The sequence below is a fragment of the Uloborus diversus genome, chromosome 9 (assembly GCF_026930045.1).
Source record: "Uloborus diversus isolate 005 chromosome 9, Udiv.v.3.1, whole genome shotgun sequence".
NCBI classification, from domain to species: Eukaryota; Metazoa; Arthropoda; class Arachnida; order Araneae; family Uloboridae; genus Uloborus; species Uloborus diversus.
In genome coordinates this window covers 145,415,185-145,432,121 of record NC_072739.1, presented here as the reverse complement: position 1 = coordinate 145,432,121, position 16,937 = coordinate 145,415,185, and the positions used below count along the sequence as shown (strand labels likewise).

General features: G+C 33.3%; 2 protein-coding genes across 3 annotated transcripts in view; one reads left to right on the top strand and one right to left on the bottom strand.

Annotated features, from left to right (window-relative positions):
* Positions 1 to 5,286, top strand: part of LOC129229819 (uncharacterized) — a 65,158-nt gene extending 59,872 nt beyond the window's left edge. Inside the window, exons 14-16 of the mRNA XM_054864193.1 lie at positions 518 to 602; positions 3,520 to 3,555; positions 5,011 to 5,286. Of these exons, the coding sequence (XP_054720168.1) occupies positions 518 to 602; positions 3,520 to 3,555; positions 5,011 to 5,141 (252 nt within the window). The 3' untranslated portion in view covers positions 5,142 to 5,286. The remainder of the gene's footprint in view (positions 1 to 517; positions 603 to 3,519; positions 3,556 to 5,010) is intronic.
* Positions 5,287 to 8,168: 2,882 nt separating this feature from the next.
* The window catches only part of LOC129230735 (uncharacterized), a 46,322-nt gene continuing 37,553 nt past the window's right edge, over positions 8,169 to 16,937 (bottom strand). For both annotated transcript variants that reach the window (XM_054865157.1, XM_054865158.1), the window contains exons 6-7: positions 11,917 to 12,094; positions 8,169 to 9,243 (exon numbers count right to left, since the gene is read on the bottom strand). In XM_054865157.1, the coding sequence (XP_054721132.1) occupies positions 8,680 to 9,243; positions 11,917 to 12,094 (742 nt within the window). In that variant the 3' untranslated portion in view covers positions 8,169 to 8,679. The remainder of the gene's footprint in view (positions 9,244 to 11,916; positions 12,095 to 16,937) is intronic.

The following is a 16,937-nucleotide window of genomic DNA, read 5'->3' as shown; positions in this document are numbered from 1 at the left end:
GATAACTAAATAATCATGATGGAAAACATCTAAAACTATCACGGTACTGAAAGTTCGAGACATTTCAATTTATCCTTCCCTTACATACTAGTTACTAACTGAATTCAAAATTTAAAGCTTATGTGACTGAAAGAAGTTCCTTCGATTTTTGATGATTTGCTGTAGGTCAATGACAAAATTCAAGAACTCTGACTGACAATAATTCCGTACTATTGGTAAATCTAGTACGTAGTTTACAAATATAGTTCTTTGTAGTAGATCTTCTTACTCACTAAAATTTCAGGATTCAGCTTTATTAACAACGAAGTTTCAGGGGGGGGGGAACAAAGGTTGCTGAGTGGCGTCGAGAATCAACCGTTCATATTTTGTATGGATTTTTTCTACATTCAATGTCATTTATATTGTTTGGTTATAGAATTATAGTTTATAAATAGTTTTAATCCTTTCCAATTCCAATTTTTGTCTTCAATCAAATTGTTTCCAATTTCAAAAATATTATTTTCCTCAATATTTTCAGAAAGTACTGTACAATATTACAAGGGCATTGAGCACATCTGACGAAACAGACGACAAGGGTGATAAGGACGATAAGGATGATAAAAGTAAAAATTATTTTATAATTGTTGCCAAGTTCTGTCCTTTTCGTTAAATTTTTCACCCTCCTTTCTAATCGCAAAATAGCATCAGTTATGTCAAATATTTCATAACTCATCGTCGCGGCAATTTTTGTGTTACACTGCTGTCTTGTCTTCCATAGTATAGGTCTCCCAATAACATTTAACTGTAGAGTGAATCCTGTGTAAGTTGACCATTTGCGGTGCACTACTTTAGTGGTCAACTTAAACGGGTGGTTAAGTTACAGAGGTTGATTTATATGATAAGGGCTAATTCCGTGCCTGAAAAAAGCTGTCAACTTAGACAGGTGGTCAAATTCACAGGTTTTACTGTATTTCCTTTAACTGTATATTGCAAGGGTCAAGAGAGCCTCCAGCAACCCAGCTCTGTTTTTGATCCTTACTATGTATCTTTTATTCTTTTTTTAACTTTACGGCGTGTCAACGCCAAGGAAGTGATAGCTGTTTGTTAACGGGCATCTAATTGGTTACCTCATGGAGCGATGCCCCCCCCCCCAAATGATCTCCACTTCTACAATTAAGACACAAAGCTGAGGGAAAAGGAGCTTCTATCCTATCTCTTGTTACCGTGGCAACTACTCGACGATCGACCAACAGGACATTGTGGATAGCAGTATATTTTAATACAGGATATATCACAATTCCCTCCGGAGTTTAGAAGATTTTTAAGACAAAAATATTACCAACAAAGCAACAACATTGATTTGACTAAAAAGGCATTGTAAGTTGTTTTTTTTTCGCAAGTGTTTTATATTATGTAAACCTTTTATAATGCGGCAGACATTAAGTCAACAGTCTTATTCTTGTGTCACTCTCGCTGTACCTATTACGATCACTGGTCGCTCATTTTAAAACAAGATGCCCCACCCTCCAATATTTGATGGACGTTCACATTTTTTTTTTTCAATTATGACCTTCCTGGTCGTTGGGTTAGACGAGGTTTTGTCGACGACGATCGTTGTCCTCAGTGGCCACCGATCTCTCCGGACTTCCATACGATTTTTTTTTTATGGGTTTACATCAAAGATTGTATGCTCGTGCCTTTATACCACGGCTTTGTTTGTTCCAAAGATTTACATCAATGGATTACAATCACGTTTGCTATCATTGTTCGCTCTCAGCGAGTGGTTCAAGAATTTAACTTAAGACTTTTTATCTGCCGCTTTACAAAAGGTTCAGATATATAACATTTGTGGAAAACAACCTGTAGGGTTAAGTCAGCAGTAACAGACAAGGGCCAAGTAAGTTTGGATTTAAATGAGCCCCTTGGGCGGGTAAAACGAATGTTGCTGTGGCCCATGAATATGATGCAGACATCTAGTGTTATCAGAGTGAATTTAATGAGCCAGTTTGCATTTACAAGGCAGTGGTGGAAAGTTATGAACAGCTACCACGAGGTCACTTGGTGTTTCATGTTCATTTGAACTTAATAAGACTTTAGTTCTAAAAATAAAGAACTTTTGCTCATTTTGAAGAGAAAAAGGGAATTTTGTCTATTACTCATCTTTTCTTCATCCTGTTTGTTTTCTGGGTATCTCAGATTTTTAGGTATCTGCTACTAGGGGTAGGACACCTTTTTTCGAAATTGAGCAAACGAAAATAGAGTTAACTAACTCAGAGGATCCAGAAGCAGCGAAACGTTGCACGAGATGTTGTTGCATGAGAGAAAAATAGATTAAAAAGTCTTAGGTACATTAAAAGGCTCAGAAAATTGAGTTAGTCTGAGAGTGGTGTCTGAAAGATGTCTGTGACTGGTGCCGTTCCTAATGTTCTTTTTTCTAGTAAAGTCAACGTTGTTTCTGTATTGTTAATACGATCGTTTTACTAATAAGTCTTCCAAATCCCGAAGCAAGGGCCCCCATATAGCAATGGGAGCAAGGGAAGCTCAAGCCCCCCCCCCCCTTTGAAATGAGAATTTCCTTGCTTTTAGTGCTTTTTTCTTTGCAAAAACGTATAAAAATTTCTTTTCCAGCCATTAATGAATAAGTTATTAAAAATGTTAAATTTTAATATTGTTTAATCTGTACTAAAATCTGTTTTCACGGGGAAAATGTTCTGCTAAACCATGGGGAAAATTTTTGAGCCCCCCCCCCCCTTAAAATTTTGCATATGGATTCCTTGTCCATATGGTGGACCTTGTTCAAGGGGAGGACCTTGTCAAGGAGATGGCTCCTTGTCCCGGAGGGAATTCTGACACACCCAACGTGTGTATACGCCAAGACTGTGTGCCCAGAGAAGCCTCCCGCAAGAAAAAAATTCTGGCTCTGCTAGTAGATATTCATACTAACAAAAAGAGAAAAGTTAGTGAAATTTGGTTCAGTAGGTTTCGTGTAAATGGGTGGGATACATGTGTGTCTCACGAACCATGAGACAAGCAAAGCTAAAGCTATTTTCCAAAACTTGAATAAACTACTAATCACCTCAGAAATACTTGGATAATTGCTCACAACACATTATTTCACATATTTGAACTTAAACTAAAATTTGGTCTTGGATAAAAGCGTAAGCATGGCAATATAAAAGCAGATATTTCATTTGCAATTTTTAGCAATAATTTATAATTTTTTAGTTTCGATGTCTTGATGGCATAAAAAATTAATTTATAATAACTTGTGTTTGTTAATTCACAAAAAAAAAAAAAAAAAAAAATGTGAGGTATGAAAACATTTTTATGTTTCATTCAGAGTCGTTTATTTCCTTCCGGGGAAGGAGAAAATTGTTTCATGTTTCCTAGTAGATAAATTACTGCAAAACTTATTTTATTTTTCAGAACTTGACTAACTTTTTGCAAAAACCTTTTTAACATTTTAACAAAATAGCATTTCTTATTATGTGTTGACAATCTTGCTCCATTTAATAGTTTGCTGATATTTATTTTTAACAGCTACGCCATCGAATAAAGGACACTGCTTTTCTGGGAGTAAGTTCATTTTTTTATTTCATTTATTTGCTTTTTCTAGGTTGAATATTGCTACTTAAAAATGCACTGCGCAAGAAATATTTTTAATAAAAACTAAAAATACTGTCTAATTCAAAGGTAACTATGTATTAGTACATTGCAACAAGAAATTTAAAGATAGTACCTAATTGCTCTTATTAATTTGCAAAAACATCTTCGAAATAAACATGTTTTCAATTTTAGTATGTTAAGTACTTAATTCAATTTGAATTCCACTGCAACTCCCCCCCCCCCCAACAAACATACACAACTCATCCTTTACTTATTCACTGTTTTGATATTTCAAGCATTTTAATTATCTTTACTAATAATAAAGCTCAACGTTTGTATGGATATCTAGAACTCTGTCTGGATCTTTGGTGACGCGCATAGCGCCTAGCCGTTCGGCCGATTTTCATGAAATTTGGTGCAAAATTAGTTTGTAGCCTGAGGGTCTGCACCTCTCTAGGAGATTTTTCGACAATTCGATTTTGTTTTTTTTCTATTCCAATTTTAACCCTTAGTAGCCTGATTTACGAAAGTGATTTATTTTTAATATTACTGTGTTTGCTTGAGGGTCTAGATAAAGGGAAAAATAGCTAAAAAAATCACAATATTTATTTTACAATATTTACAATACACAATATTTTGTATTCAACAAAACTTTTAGTAAAATGTGTTTACTTGTTCACTTGGCCGCGCGAGTAATATGTCATAGATAAAATAAAACAATAATGGCATTTGATTTTTTTTTTAATTTCGTTGGATAGAATATTATACAACAGTAAAATACGTACAGCCAACCTATAAAAAAAACGAATAGTAATGTGAACATTCGGTTTAAAAGATTGGTATCAAAATTGAAACTCTAGGTTATTAAGGGTTAAGAACATTTTACCGAGTAAATTATCACAACATGAACGAGTAAATTACCATAACGTAGACGAGCAAATTATAACGTGGACGAGCAAATTAACACTGCAAATTGGCGAGAAATTCATCATCCATCATTTGGATATATATAGGCTAACCAAATCACCTTTTACTTTTCTACTACGGGCAAAGCCGTGCAGGTAACGCTATTAAGTAATAAATTGCGTCCATTCAACTTCACTGTCCAGATCATGATGGTAATCCTGAGGACCTCAGTTCCTTTCACGATACACTAGGACTCCTTTTTGAATGTTCAGAAGAGTGAAAAGAGGAGGGACTCTATTCGGCAAAATAATCATCATTCGGCAGATTGAGATTTTCCGCCCTCCCCAAAAATTTAAGTTCGGTACGCACCTGAGTATATGGCGTTCATTTAATTTTTGCTTGAACTTAACAAGTAAAAAACTGACAATTTTATAAACATTTTGTTCTCCAGTTTGTAGTAATTTGTCACTTGTTGATTTTTTTTTTCTTTTCGATTATCAAGTTGTATTATTATTTCAGCATCAATGGCTGTGGCCTGCATAATACCACTACTAGCGGGTTTTGCTATAGGTGGCATTGGATACCGTGTGTTTTTAACAAAAAGGAAACCCAGCAGTGTTGACCGACTGCCGTTGGATTCACTACAATAATCCGATTTTCACTTTCTAAAGAGCTAGAAGGTACCAAGAGCTTAAAATGTCCAAGTTTGTTTACTAAAGCTCAAAGGAACAGTACCGCAAATCATGAAAGATTTGTAACACTCAGGGAGTTGTCTCTCTGTATTACTATTGTAAATAAACGACAAGAATTTTTTTTAAGTTTCATTAGTCTTCTTTGCAATCGATTCAACAGAAAATTGCCGTGTTTTAATGTTCGATTAGAACATGGTATTGCCCAGCAATATATGAACTACAAAAATAGATGCCGAACTTACTGCAACCAAGTGGAAAAGAAGACAGACTGGGACAAGTAAACAATCAATCAAATATGTACCTCAGAGTCTGAAGGACGTATGTCACACTGTAATAATTTAACAGGAGAGAGGAAAAACATTTTTCTGGCGCATGCAAAGGATGGGACGCGTGCTCTTTTAACCCTAGTAAAAATTTGAAAAGGATTTTTTTTTTAAAGAATTCACATGGCTCGGTGCGGAATAGGTGGAATACTTACTTTGCACTATAACAAACTGAAAATCGCAATTTTTGGACCGTCAGTCTGAGACTCTGAGGTACAGATATAAGACCTCGTTGAAAGAAAAGAAAAGCTCCAGTTTTTGCCGATTTTGTGTTTTACATTGAAATTGTCAATGAAAAAAATACATTATTACCCCCCCCCCTCCTTCTGTACAAGAGTAAGACATCTCTAACTAATGTTCCATATAGTGATGTAAAATACCCGGGTATTTATTTTTAGGGGTAAATACCCAGGGTATATACCTGGGTAAATACCCAAAATGGGTAAATACCCGGGTATTTATTTCAAAAATTTATATTTAACTAAAATACTTTTCTGTATGTATTCCATTATGTATATATACAACCAATCATATACAAAACAATAAATTTTTGCCCAAAAATTGTATTTTGATCACATATTTAAAGAATTATTGTGTGAAACAGCTTAGCAATCTAATATGGTATTCACATTAAATGTGTTGGATATGCCTAATCAACGTTGATAGCCAAATTTCAGATATGAAAAGCCATTCTACAAAAAGAAAAAAAGCTTAACTGGTTACGAAAAAAAGCAAACATCAATTTTTTAAGGTCCTAGTCTTTTATAACCCAGTAATATGTCCTTGCATGACATCAAAATTGCATGACATCAAAATGTAACGAAATGTCGCTCAACTTATTATTACTATTTATTTACCTATATCTTATGCAGAAATTTCCTCCAAACTTAGTTCAATTGTTCAGGTGTATTCTGTATCACACACACACACACACACATATATATATATATATATATATATATATATATATATATATATATATATATATATATATATATACACATAATATACATAAACATTTAAAATTCATTTAAAATTTTTAATCTTTTATTTTAGGGTTTACGTTTAAAAAAGAAAATAGTCACCTTTTAATACTACCTAAAATTTTTTTCAAAATGCGCAATTACTAGGGGATTTACCCTGCCTTCGGATAAATAACCAAAAAAATATTTACCTTCCCACCCTACAGGGGAACAAATGCAAATGAGCAAGGCAACAGAAAAAAAATTTTGCTTTTTTTTTGCTTATTAATGTGAAAACTTTCTATATTTTCCATGTTATCACTTAAATATCAATAAAAAAAATAACACCATGGTGTCTTAATAACTTCTCAGTTTATTCTTCCAAACATCCCTCATGCTTCCTTTTTTTCATTTTGGATATGACTAATCTAGATTGTAATTTTTATGTCCTGAAGTTCATAATGAATTGCTTATACTTCTCCAATTATGACATTGAAAAGAAAGATTCTTTGGTTCACGATACGTTTCTTTCATGATTTCATCAAGTCTTTCAATAAAAAATACTATAAACTGTGTAATACATATGTATATATCAGTTTTACCAATTATTTCATATTTAGATTTTTGAAAAAAATTCTCATTCACTTTTTTGCATTTTTTATAAAATACCCAGTTTTTGGGTATTTACCCAGGCCTTGGGTAAATACCCAAAAAATATTTACCTACCCGATGGGTATTTACCCGATCCACATCACTAGTTCCATAACATATTAAGGGAAAGGAGCTGTAACGAACTCTACAGGTACTTTACAGGAAAAAAGGAAGAACATTATTTGTTGTTTTATTTTGAAGACTTTATTACAAGACCTCATATTTTTAGAACTACGGTGAATGATCACTTATACGTTTGAGAAGGGACTGTATGAAAAAAACGTATAATAGGTAAACATTAATGTGTATTAGACTCTACAAGGAACAATTTCAAAAACGTTATAGAGGACAAAAACGTATAAAAGAGAAACGTATCAACGGGGCTTCAGTATTTAAAATCCACAAAGCAATTGGATAATTTTATGTATTTAGAGAAAGAACGGGTCAACTCCGATACATAGAGTCTGGTGGGGTAAAGTGGTCATAAAATACAGGGTTTCAACTTAGGTAAATAATAAATACAGGAATTTTTTTTTAACTTTTTTTTTTTTGTCGTTATTTTACATTACATTAGCAAAGAACACGCTGCACTGAATTTTTGGAAGAAAAAAATTGATTTTAATAGCTTAATGTCATTTTCTTTTTCATATGTGTCAATGACCTGTGGTGGGGTAAAGTGGTCATGGTTAAAAAATGATGCGCCATGGTTTGGCGCATCTTTGTACCACGTTTCCACGTTATGATAATCAAGAAGCGAATTAAAATTACGCTCTTCGCTTGCTATCGACCCTATCTTTGCCAATACACGTGAGTAAAGATGGGAATTAAATATTGTGCTCTTGAGAATGGCATTTCATCATTTGGGATGTCATCGGCAAGAAATGTAAAAATTGAAAAATCACCGATTTAAGTATTTTTTTTTAAATATTAAAATTAAACAAATTATTCAAAAAATGGTTAGATCCTATGTTTTTAAGCATGTTCTTTCAGAAAAAATACGTTTAAAATAATGGAAACGGCCTCATTGTGAAGAGAGAAGATATCAAATGCAACAATGAAAATAATTAATTTATTAAATCAGCAAAATTATCTTTAAACAGTAAAGTTCACGAAATTTCGTAAGAGAATATGCACAAAATTAACTATAAAAAACGAATACTAACAGGAAAAAGAAATTGAATACAGAAACAAATTACTAGAAGGAAAAGAAATAAACGAATACTACTTAATTTAAAAGTATTGAGAAATCATACATGAACTTAATTTTAAATATTTACAAAAAAAAAAAAGAGGAGAAAGAAAGAGGAAGAAGAACTGCAACAGTTAAAATTTAAACATGCTAAAATTTATTTAAATCATTTTGTAAAAAAATTTCAAAAACTTTAAACTTTTCTGAATTTTGAAAATGCTACTTTAAAATGTGTTTAAAAGCCAAACACTTTAAAAAACAGTTTAAAAAATTATCAACAGTTCCATTAACACTGAGTTATTATTTGTATATCAAATTTAAAAAAAAACAATTCCGAAACAATTACATTGTTCACTTGAAATATATCACAATCATTTTTTCTTTGACATAAGAAATTCTAATCTCTTAATGATGTTCTCCGAACTGTCGCTTCCCTGATAATCCATACGCCCTTGTTCCCACGCTTTCATACCCTGGTAGTCACCAATTTCAGACCCAGGAATAATATTTTTATCTTTAGTTTTAGCACTCTGTTTTTCTACATCGCTTTTAATATCTTTTTCATCATCGTCATTTGCTTTTTTATCATCCTTAACATCGATTTCATCTCTACTGCTTTTGTCCTTATTTTCTTCTGTTTTTAGACTTCCGGTGCTCGATACATCAGCTAATATATTTTTCTCTCCTTTTGCATGGATACTGGATACGTCATCTTCAATTTCCGCATGAGCTGATCTTGGGAATTCGGCAGACTTACGTCGCTGGACTTCGGAGAAGGGCGTGGAAGTTTTTTGTAGGCGTTTCTCTGCCAATCGTAATCTCACGGAGGGCGGAGTCAAATAGAATTCCGCCTCAGACTCGGAAGGTAGAGGGAAAAATCGGAGCAATTCAACAGCGCAAATGACTTTTTGACTTGCAGCATAGGATTGAATTTCCTGTGAAAAAAATATTTGATACTTTAAAAAACAAAATTTTTTAATATTTAAAATGCGAAACTTGAAATATTAATAAAATATCTTCTATACATATAATAAAAAACGACATTTCTTTATTAATGTGTGTGAGTGGCGCGCTTCCCCGGAAAACAGTAAAGCGTGGAATGATAAAATTCTATGCACAGATTTGGTTTTTAGCTGAGAATGTAAACCTTGTTAGATCATCGATAAGTTAATTCGACAAAAAAAAAAAAAAAAAAAAAAAAAAAAGAAAGAAAATGTTCTGTGATTTTTGCACGTTTTATCCAATGGAGTCGGAATCAATGACGTGCGCAGAAATTTTCGGGGCCAGTCACAAATGACAATTACGGGCCCCCTCCAAATTGTTTACCACTATGTTTCTACAAAAATTACACCACTCATTAAAAAAATCTCGGGCCCTCTTCAGACTGGGGCCCGGATCAACATCGTTGTGAATTGTGAAACTCGATTTTAATAGTCAACTTATTGTTCAGAATGTGTAACAACGAAATTTTCTAAAAATTTAGTTCAATGTTAAAATTAAATATGCGTTGCTGGAAATTATGCTTTGCGTAATCAAAAGCATTATACAGACAGCTTTATAGTGATAAACGTCATTTATCTATCTATTTATTTATCAATGAGTGATAAATAAATAGATAGATAAATGTAGGGGGTATAGAAAGATTAGTAAATATATTTCAATAAGAGAGGTAAAGATATGTAGATAAATATTGATGGATATAAAGACATATCTATAGATTCCTATAGAGGTAATATGAAGATAAATATGCACAGAGGAATGGAATAGAGATGATAGATTTTATTTTCCTGAAATTAATATTTGTACAGATTGATTAATGAATAGATACAAAGATAGCTATCAAAATATATAAATAGAGAGATGCATTTTATAGATTGACAAATATTCTTGAAATAAATAGATGAGTAAAACTTGGTAAATGTAGAGAGCAGATAAATATTTACGATGAGATGCACAGACATGTGCCGTTCATTGAAAAAGTAGCTAATCTCTTTTGTAAATGATTTTAGCATGCCTTACTATAAAAAGCACTTCGGAAAAACAAAAACAAGTGTTCAGCTATAAATTGAAACCTTTAAATAGTTAAATAAAATTGTTAACGGTTGGCACTTCACCGGGTAAATAAAGCAATACGAATTCCTTTGTAGCCATTTTTACTTTTAGTGCCATTTTCCAAATAAAAAAAAAAAAAAATACGCACGCTGTGCAAAAAGCAAATTACCTGTCCGCTATTAGTAATGTTAACAAAGAATTAAACATTTATGATATTCTTCAAAAACAACAAATAAAATTACACTGGATATATTTTTTAACATAAATATATAAGCATACAACAAAAGAAAGTATTTTAGAAATCCACCCCACCCCCCTTGCCTCCTTTCAAAAATAAAAATAAAAAAATCACCATTGTAGACCATTTTTAAATACGAGGAGCTATACAAACGTCAGGAATCATTGGTTTTGTTGCTTTAATTGAAAATATCCGGCATGAAATGAACGACGAGAAATTTTTTTTTTACAAAATCAAGATAACGTTCACTAGAGCTTCAAGAGAAACGCTCAAATGGGATTGGAAGCGAAGGATGTTTTGTAGCGTGATATTATTTCAAATAAATAAGATCGCCCTTTTTGACGACTGAGAATTGATTCTTTAGTAGCCATTTTCAATGAAATAGTCGCCCGTTGGCGACTAGCGACGATACAAAGGGAGGGTAATGGGGGGTTAAGACCTCCCTTTCCCTTAACCATCAGCAATAAAATCCTTCCACGTTTGTGTTCAAATACTTATGAATAAAATATAAGCGATTTCAGTAGACTTTTTAATGCGTTTAAAATTTTCAAAAGAAAATATATGAAATACAGTGAAACCTGTGTAAATTGACCACTTGCGGTGCACTACTTCAATGGTCAACTTAAACAGGTGGTCAACTTACAAAGGTTGATTTACACTGATTTACATGATAAGGGCCAATTCCGTGCCTGAAAAAAGCGGTCAACTTAGACAGGTGGTCAACGTCACAGGTTTTACTGCACTATTTTTTTCACTGCTTATGAAATTAACTAGCAACGTTTTTCTCCTTTTAGGTGCCTTTTTCCTGGTTATTAGGGGCTCTTTTGGACACCCAAGCAGTTTCAGAATGTTTTTGCACCCAAAGCCGTAGGTTCGTTCATGGGGGCGGTGGGTTATTCTTCAACATAACCACAACCCCTTAAAATGATAGTATCAGGTCTGTCCAACTTCAAAGAGCCCACGGGCCAGAATTCCGGTCACTGATCACCTGGCGGGCCGCAGTTTGAAAAAGTTGAACAATAACCTCTTTCCTCTTATACAATAACAATTAATAGTTGAATTATTAATTATAAAACAATGAAACAGAAGGATTATAAAGCAATTTGCTTATATTTTAATGGGAAAACTGAGGCCCATCCGCTTTCTTTACAAAGGCAGGAATGTCAACATTGATGAACAAGAAGTTGGCGGTCCGCCTGTTGGACAGCCCTGTGATAGTTTGCACTCACCCCTGGATGGTGATAGCTAATCTAGAGCTTCACCAAACAACTGGATATCAGTTACTACTTGCGCATTGAAAGAAAATATAGTTCTTTACCTGTGAAAGCAAACGGAGCACGCTTATTCGAAAAATGTTCAGCCATATATGAACAAATTGCACGTAGGTTGGGTGCACAGTGGATGCAGGCGCTATCTGCCCGGTTCCGCTGAAGAATTTCACGTGCCACGGTTTGAAACTTCCATGGAATTGAACTATTTTCACATTTCGACCGAACCTGTAACAAAATAAAGTTGAATAAATACTATGGTTTTCCTTAAAAATGAGCTTTTGAAATTTGAACGGGCCACCCTCCCATTTTCGTTTACGGCCTAAAATAAGACTTCCACAAAAATTTCAGGCAAAAAAAAAATGTATTTTAGGGGTCGCTACCGAGCTTCAAAGTTGTCAAAATTTAGTATTTCCCCCCAAAATTCAAATTAACTTTGCTGTAAACTGAAAAATGCATAAATAAAAATCAATATCACCTGCTGTTTACACAAGCTTTCTACCTTCCCACTTGTATAAGGTAGTAGGGAGTCAAATTCAAGTTTAATGTTTTGATATGATATTTTACGACCATACCCTAACGAAAATGGTTGATAGAGCTTTATAGGATTCTATAGAAATTATATGGAAGTCTATAAGAAAGTTTCTATAGAAATTCCGATATAATTCTATAGATATCCTTATAGAGCTTGATAATGAAGTTTCTACAGATAATTTCTTCTATAAAATTCTATAGAATTTGATCATAAAATTTCTCTTAGTGTAGAATTTTGTAAAAAATTGAGAATTCGTTCATTTTGTTTACAATTATAGCTTTCATTAGTGTTTATTTAATACTTCTAGTTTGGGAAGGTTAAAAATTCCTAATTAGGAAGTTTAATCCCTAAAATGAAATAGTTTAATTCCTAACTAAGCTATTTCATTTTATGAATAATTATTTTAACAGTTAACTATTTGTTAAGGTCATATTTTTTATTACAAGGGAGGATTGTAGTATGATCTTTAATAGTAATACTGCTGCATTTTGTCGCAGTTCAAAGAAGAAAATTAAACGTAATTAAATGATAAAACAATGTACTCATAAAAGATAAAAATAATTTATTATTTAAAACTTTTAAATTATTTTTACAGTAATAATAAAACTTCTAAACACTGAAATTAATTTTAAGTGTGTGAGAAATCATATAACTTATTGTCATTGTTGAGCAAATAAAACAATCGAAATGCCAAGATGCTATCTCCGTATTTTGTCGCGAGAGCTTGCCGGGAATATTTCTCTCAATCTCTTTGCGCATGCGCCGTCTGTTTTTCTTTTCTGCCCTGAATGGAATCGTCCGTTTTCCGTGTGCGATCGTCACAAACCGTTGTGCTAAAAATGGCCGAATTTTACCCAATTCGTTCTAAAGTATCTATTATTTTTGTGTTGTTTTGTTGGATTTGATTGTATTAAACCAAATGGGAAGGAAAATATTCATTAATAGTAGTTATAAAACAAAACTTGAGTTTTAAATCTAGAATGAACATCATTATGCATCGGAAATAGCATTCGATCTTACTAAATAAATAAAGCTCATGACTGAGCAATGACATTAATTTATCACTGGTTTTTGCATTATTAGTTCATATGTAAATAACAATAACCGAAAGTTTGGATGTGTCAATATTTATTTTTATACTGATAGACGTTTTAATATTTAATTAGCGCTCTCAAATGGAGCCATTGTCCAGTTTTATGTAGTGTATCTAACAATAAATGTGTAATCGTTGGAATAAGTTGCTGCACCTAATATTTTTAGGCATAATTTGGTTTTGTCAAACATATACTGATTATGTGAAGCATTGTCATTGTGTTTTATGAGGCTCTTAATAAGATCTATAGATATATAGGAAGATCTATAGAGGTTCTATGAAAAGATCTATATAGAAGTTCTATAAGAAGATGTATGGAGACTCTATAAGAAATGCCTATATAGAGTTTTATAGAATTATGGCCCAATTTTCTATATGACATTTCTATAGAATTCTAAAAAAAATAACTCTATAGCATTCTTTAAGAAGTATATAGAATTCTATAGAACTATTTTTTTTTTGAAACCTATAGTTTTTCGCTATAGGATTCTATAGAAAACGGCCAATAAAAAATTGGGTCATAATTCTGTAAGTTTCAGTTGCGGTAGCGACCCCTAAAATTTGTCTCAAAAATCTCAAAAAATTACAGTGATTCTTTTTTATATACTAGATCAAAACTAGGGGTGGTCCGTTGCAAATTCAAAATTTTATTTTTTAACCTCATGGATCACGATATTAAATATTCTTGTGCATGAAAAGTAAAAATAAGAAACAACAGTTCACAACTGCACAAAACTGCAGATTACTGCAGACACGTGATTCGAGGCTCTTTGTAACCCCGAAACAAGTGTCTACACAACAGTATCTGCAATTTTGCGCAACTGTACGTAGTTCTCTTTTTACATCCTTTTACAAAGTAAAGGAAGTATTGTATTCGCGAAAGATTTTTCACCCAAAAATCGGCCTTAATTTCCATTTTGCTCGCCCCCGAATGAATATTGAATTTTTTTTCAACCCGACCACACGTGGATAGATGCCTAAGAATGTATAAACACCCGAAATATCCATTTTGACGATCCCCGAATTAATTACCACGAGTTTTCTCGTGACGTCTGTATGTACGTATGTATGTATCTCGCATAACTGAAAAAAGGTATGTACTAGAAAGTTGAAATTTGGTACGTAGACTCCTGGTGGGGTCTAGTTGTGCACCTGTCCTTTTGGTTGCATTCGGATGTTTCTAAAGGGGTTCCCTCCTTTTTGGGGGAAATCATTGTTAATGTCAATGCAAACTCAAGTGGTGTCATAATTTAGCAAAGACTTGGTGATAAATCGCCAAGGGTTTTGGGTCACAAAGTTTTTTCGCCAACTCGGCGACGAATTTGGCTTTTTTTTTTTAAATTCTTTATTTATGGTTTCATTTTGGTCACTATTGGCGATATTAAGAGAGATAACCATTGAATTACATTAAAATGTAGAATATTGGGAAAATAAATCCGAATGAAACGTTTTTTTTTTTTTTTTTTGCTTTAGCTCGCAACAAACTTGGAGTAAAAAATATTAAAGTTTCTTTGCTTACTCCAAGGAACTATTATCATTAAATTGGCGTAAAAGGAAGTCATGTGATGCACATATCAGCTCGTTTTAACTGTAATAAGATATTTAAACATAAAAGCTCAAAATTCTTGAACACTTTATAAACTACCTAAAAGACAATTCATTATGAAAATTTAATAACTAACACTTTTGGTGTTAAACTGATACACAAAAACTTTTTAATATACTTAGAATTTATTCTTACTTCTAAATACAACTACAGTTAACTCTTTTTGTTTAAGCACTCCCCCTAATGTGAACATCACGCTATTCCGAACACATTTTGATGGTCCTAGCGCATACATAAGCTATGCGTTATGCATTACCCAGTCACCCTCTTCCATGACCCTGAACACTTCTGCAGGGTTTTATGAATGTTCAGAATAGAGCGAATCTATTGCACAACATTACAATACCTAGTGAATAAAATATGACAACGTATATAAAGTACAAATTGAGAATAGAAAAAGGTTAAAAAAACCAGCAAACAGCTGTTTCGGCACTCTAAAATACAAGTGCCATCATCAGTGCAGTAAAAACGAAGACAGGTTCACCCGACTGAATTTTTTCGACCCGACCTTTTTCTATTCTCAATTTGTACTTTATATACGTTGTCATATTTTATTCACTATGCAGTACAAAGTTTTCGACTACTTTTTATGTATTACAATACCTAATCTATTAGTATAGTTCAGTTAATTGCAATTAAAACATCGGTTTTAAATGCGATACTTAAATCAATGAAATTTGAAAAAAGTTAAGTGTTTAACAACAACAAATCCGCTTTTTCCATTTCAAATCTAAAAATCAATCAATGGAAATAATTTAGTTTTTATCCTACAACGAGTTTTTTTTTTTTTCCTAACAACCAAACGGCACGAACTTGAGGGTCACAGATCTGGACGAAATTCTGGATTTAGGTTGATTCCCACTAGATATGAACCCAGGTAAAGCGGTTTGACTGCATAGGCCTTAATTTGGATGCAACTAAGGTCCAAATTTGTTATTTGAGTCCTGAAAAGCAATGGTTTTTTTCCTTGGAAATTTAACTTTTTTTAAACCCTTTTCTGGCATTTACATTGCATTATGAGCCAATTAAATGGATTCACAACACAAAGTAATTATCCCCCCCCCCCCCCCCCCCCCCCCCCCCCCCCCCCCCCGCCTTCTCCTTTGTACCAAAAAGAGACGTCGAATGCCTTGGAAGGGTAGATATTGTCGCAAAGTTTCTGATTCTAATGAAAACGCCATTGCAATTCTCTGGAGTCCTGCACATCAGTGTCGTTCAGACGGCAAAAACTTGAAGGTCATGAATCTAGATAAACTTCCAGATTTAGGTCAATTTGTACTAGATATGAGTCCAGGTAAAATAATTTGAGTGCGTAGGTTCTAGTTCGACACCAAGAAGGGTTTAAATTTGCTTGTTTGGCTCCGGAACTGCAATATGGAAACTTAGGCAAAGTATTTGCTCTCCTAACATCTGTGGCGTCTCTTGTTAGTACACGGGTAGAAGTGATCGACTTGTCACATATAGGACATTTTCCACAAAAAATATAGGACAAATTTAGGACACATTATCAGTGGCGTAGCTACAGTGTTTACCGCCCGGGGCGGTTCCTCAATTTGCCGCCCTTTCGTTGTAAAATAGCTAATACTTTAAACTGTCAAGAGTGTTGAAATTAAAGCTAGAAATTTAGTTAAAGAAAAAAAAGACGTAATTATTTTCTACATACTTACAAGAGAAAAAAAAGAAGGAAGGGGGCCCCTTGAAGAAAATTGCAAAATTTACGTAAAAAGTTCAAAATTTAGGCAGTTTTTGGTAAAGTGAAGGGAAAGAGCGGATTGGGTTTGCTTCCGATTTTTTTCAAAACAGAAGTCTCTTTTAGTGTTTCTTTGTTGACGTTAGG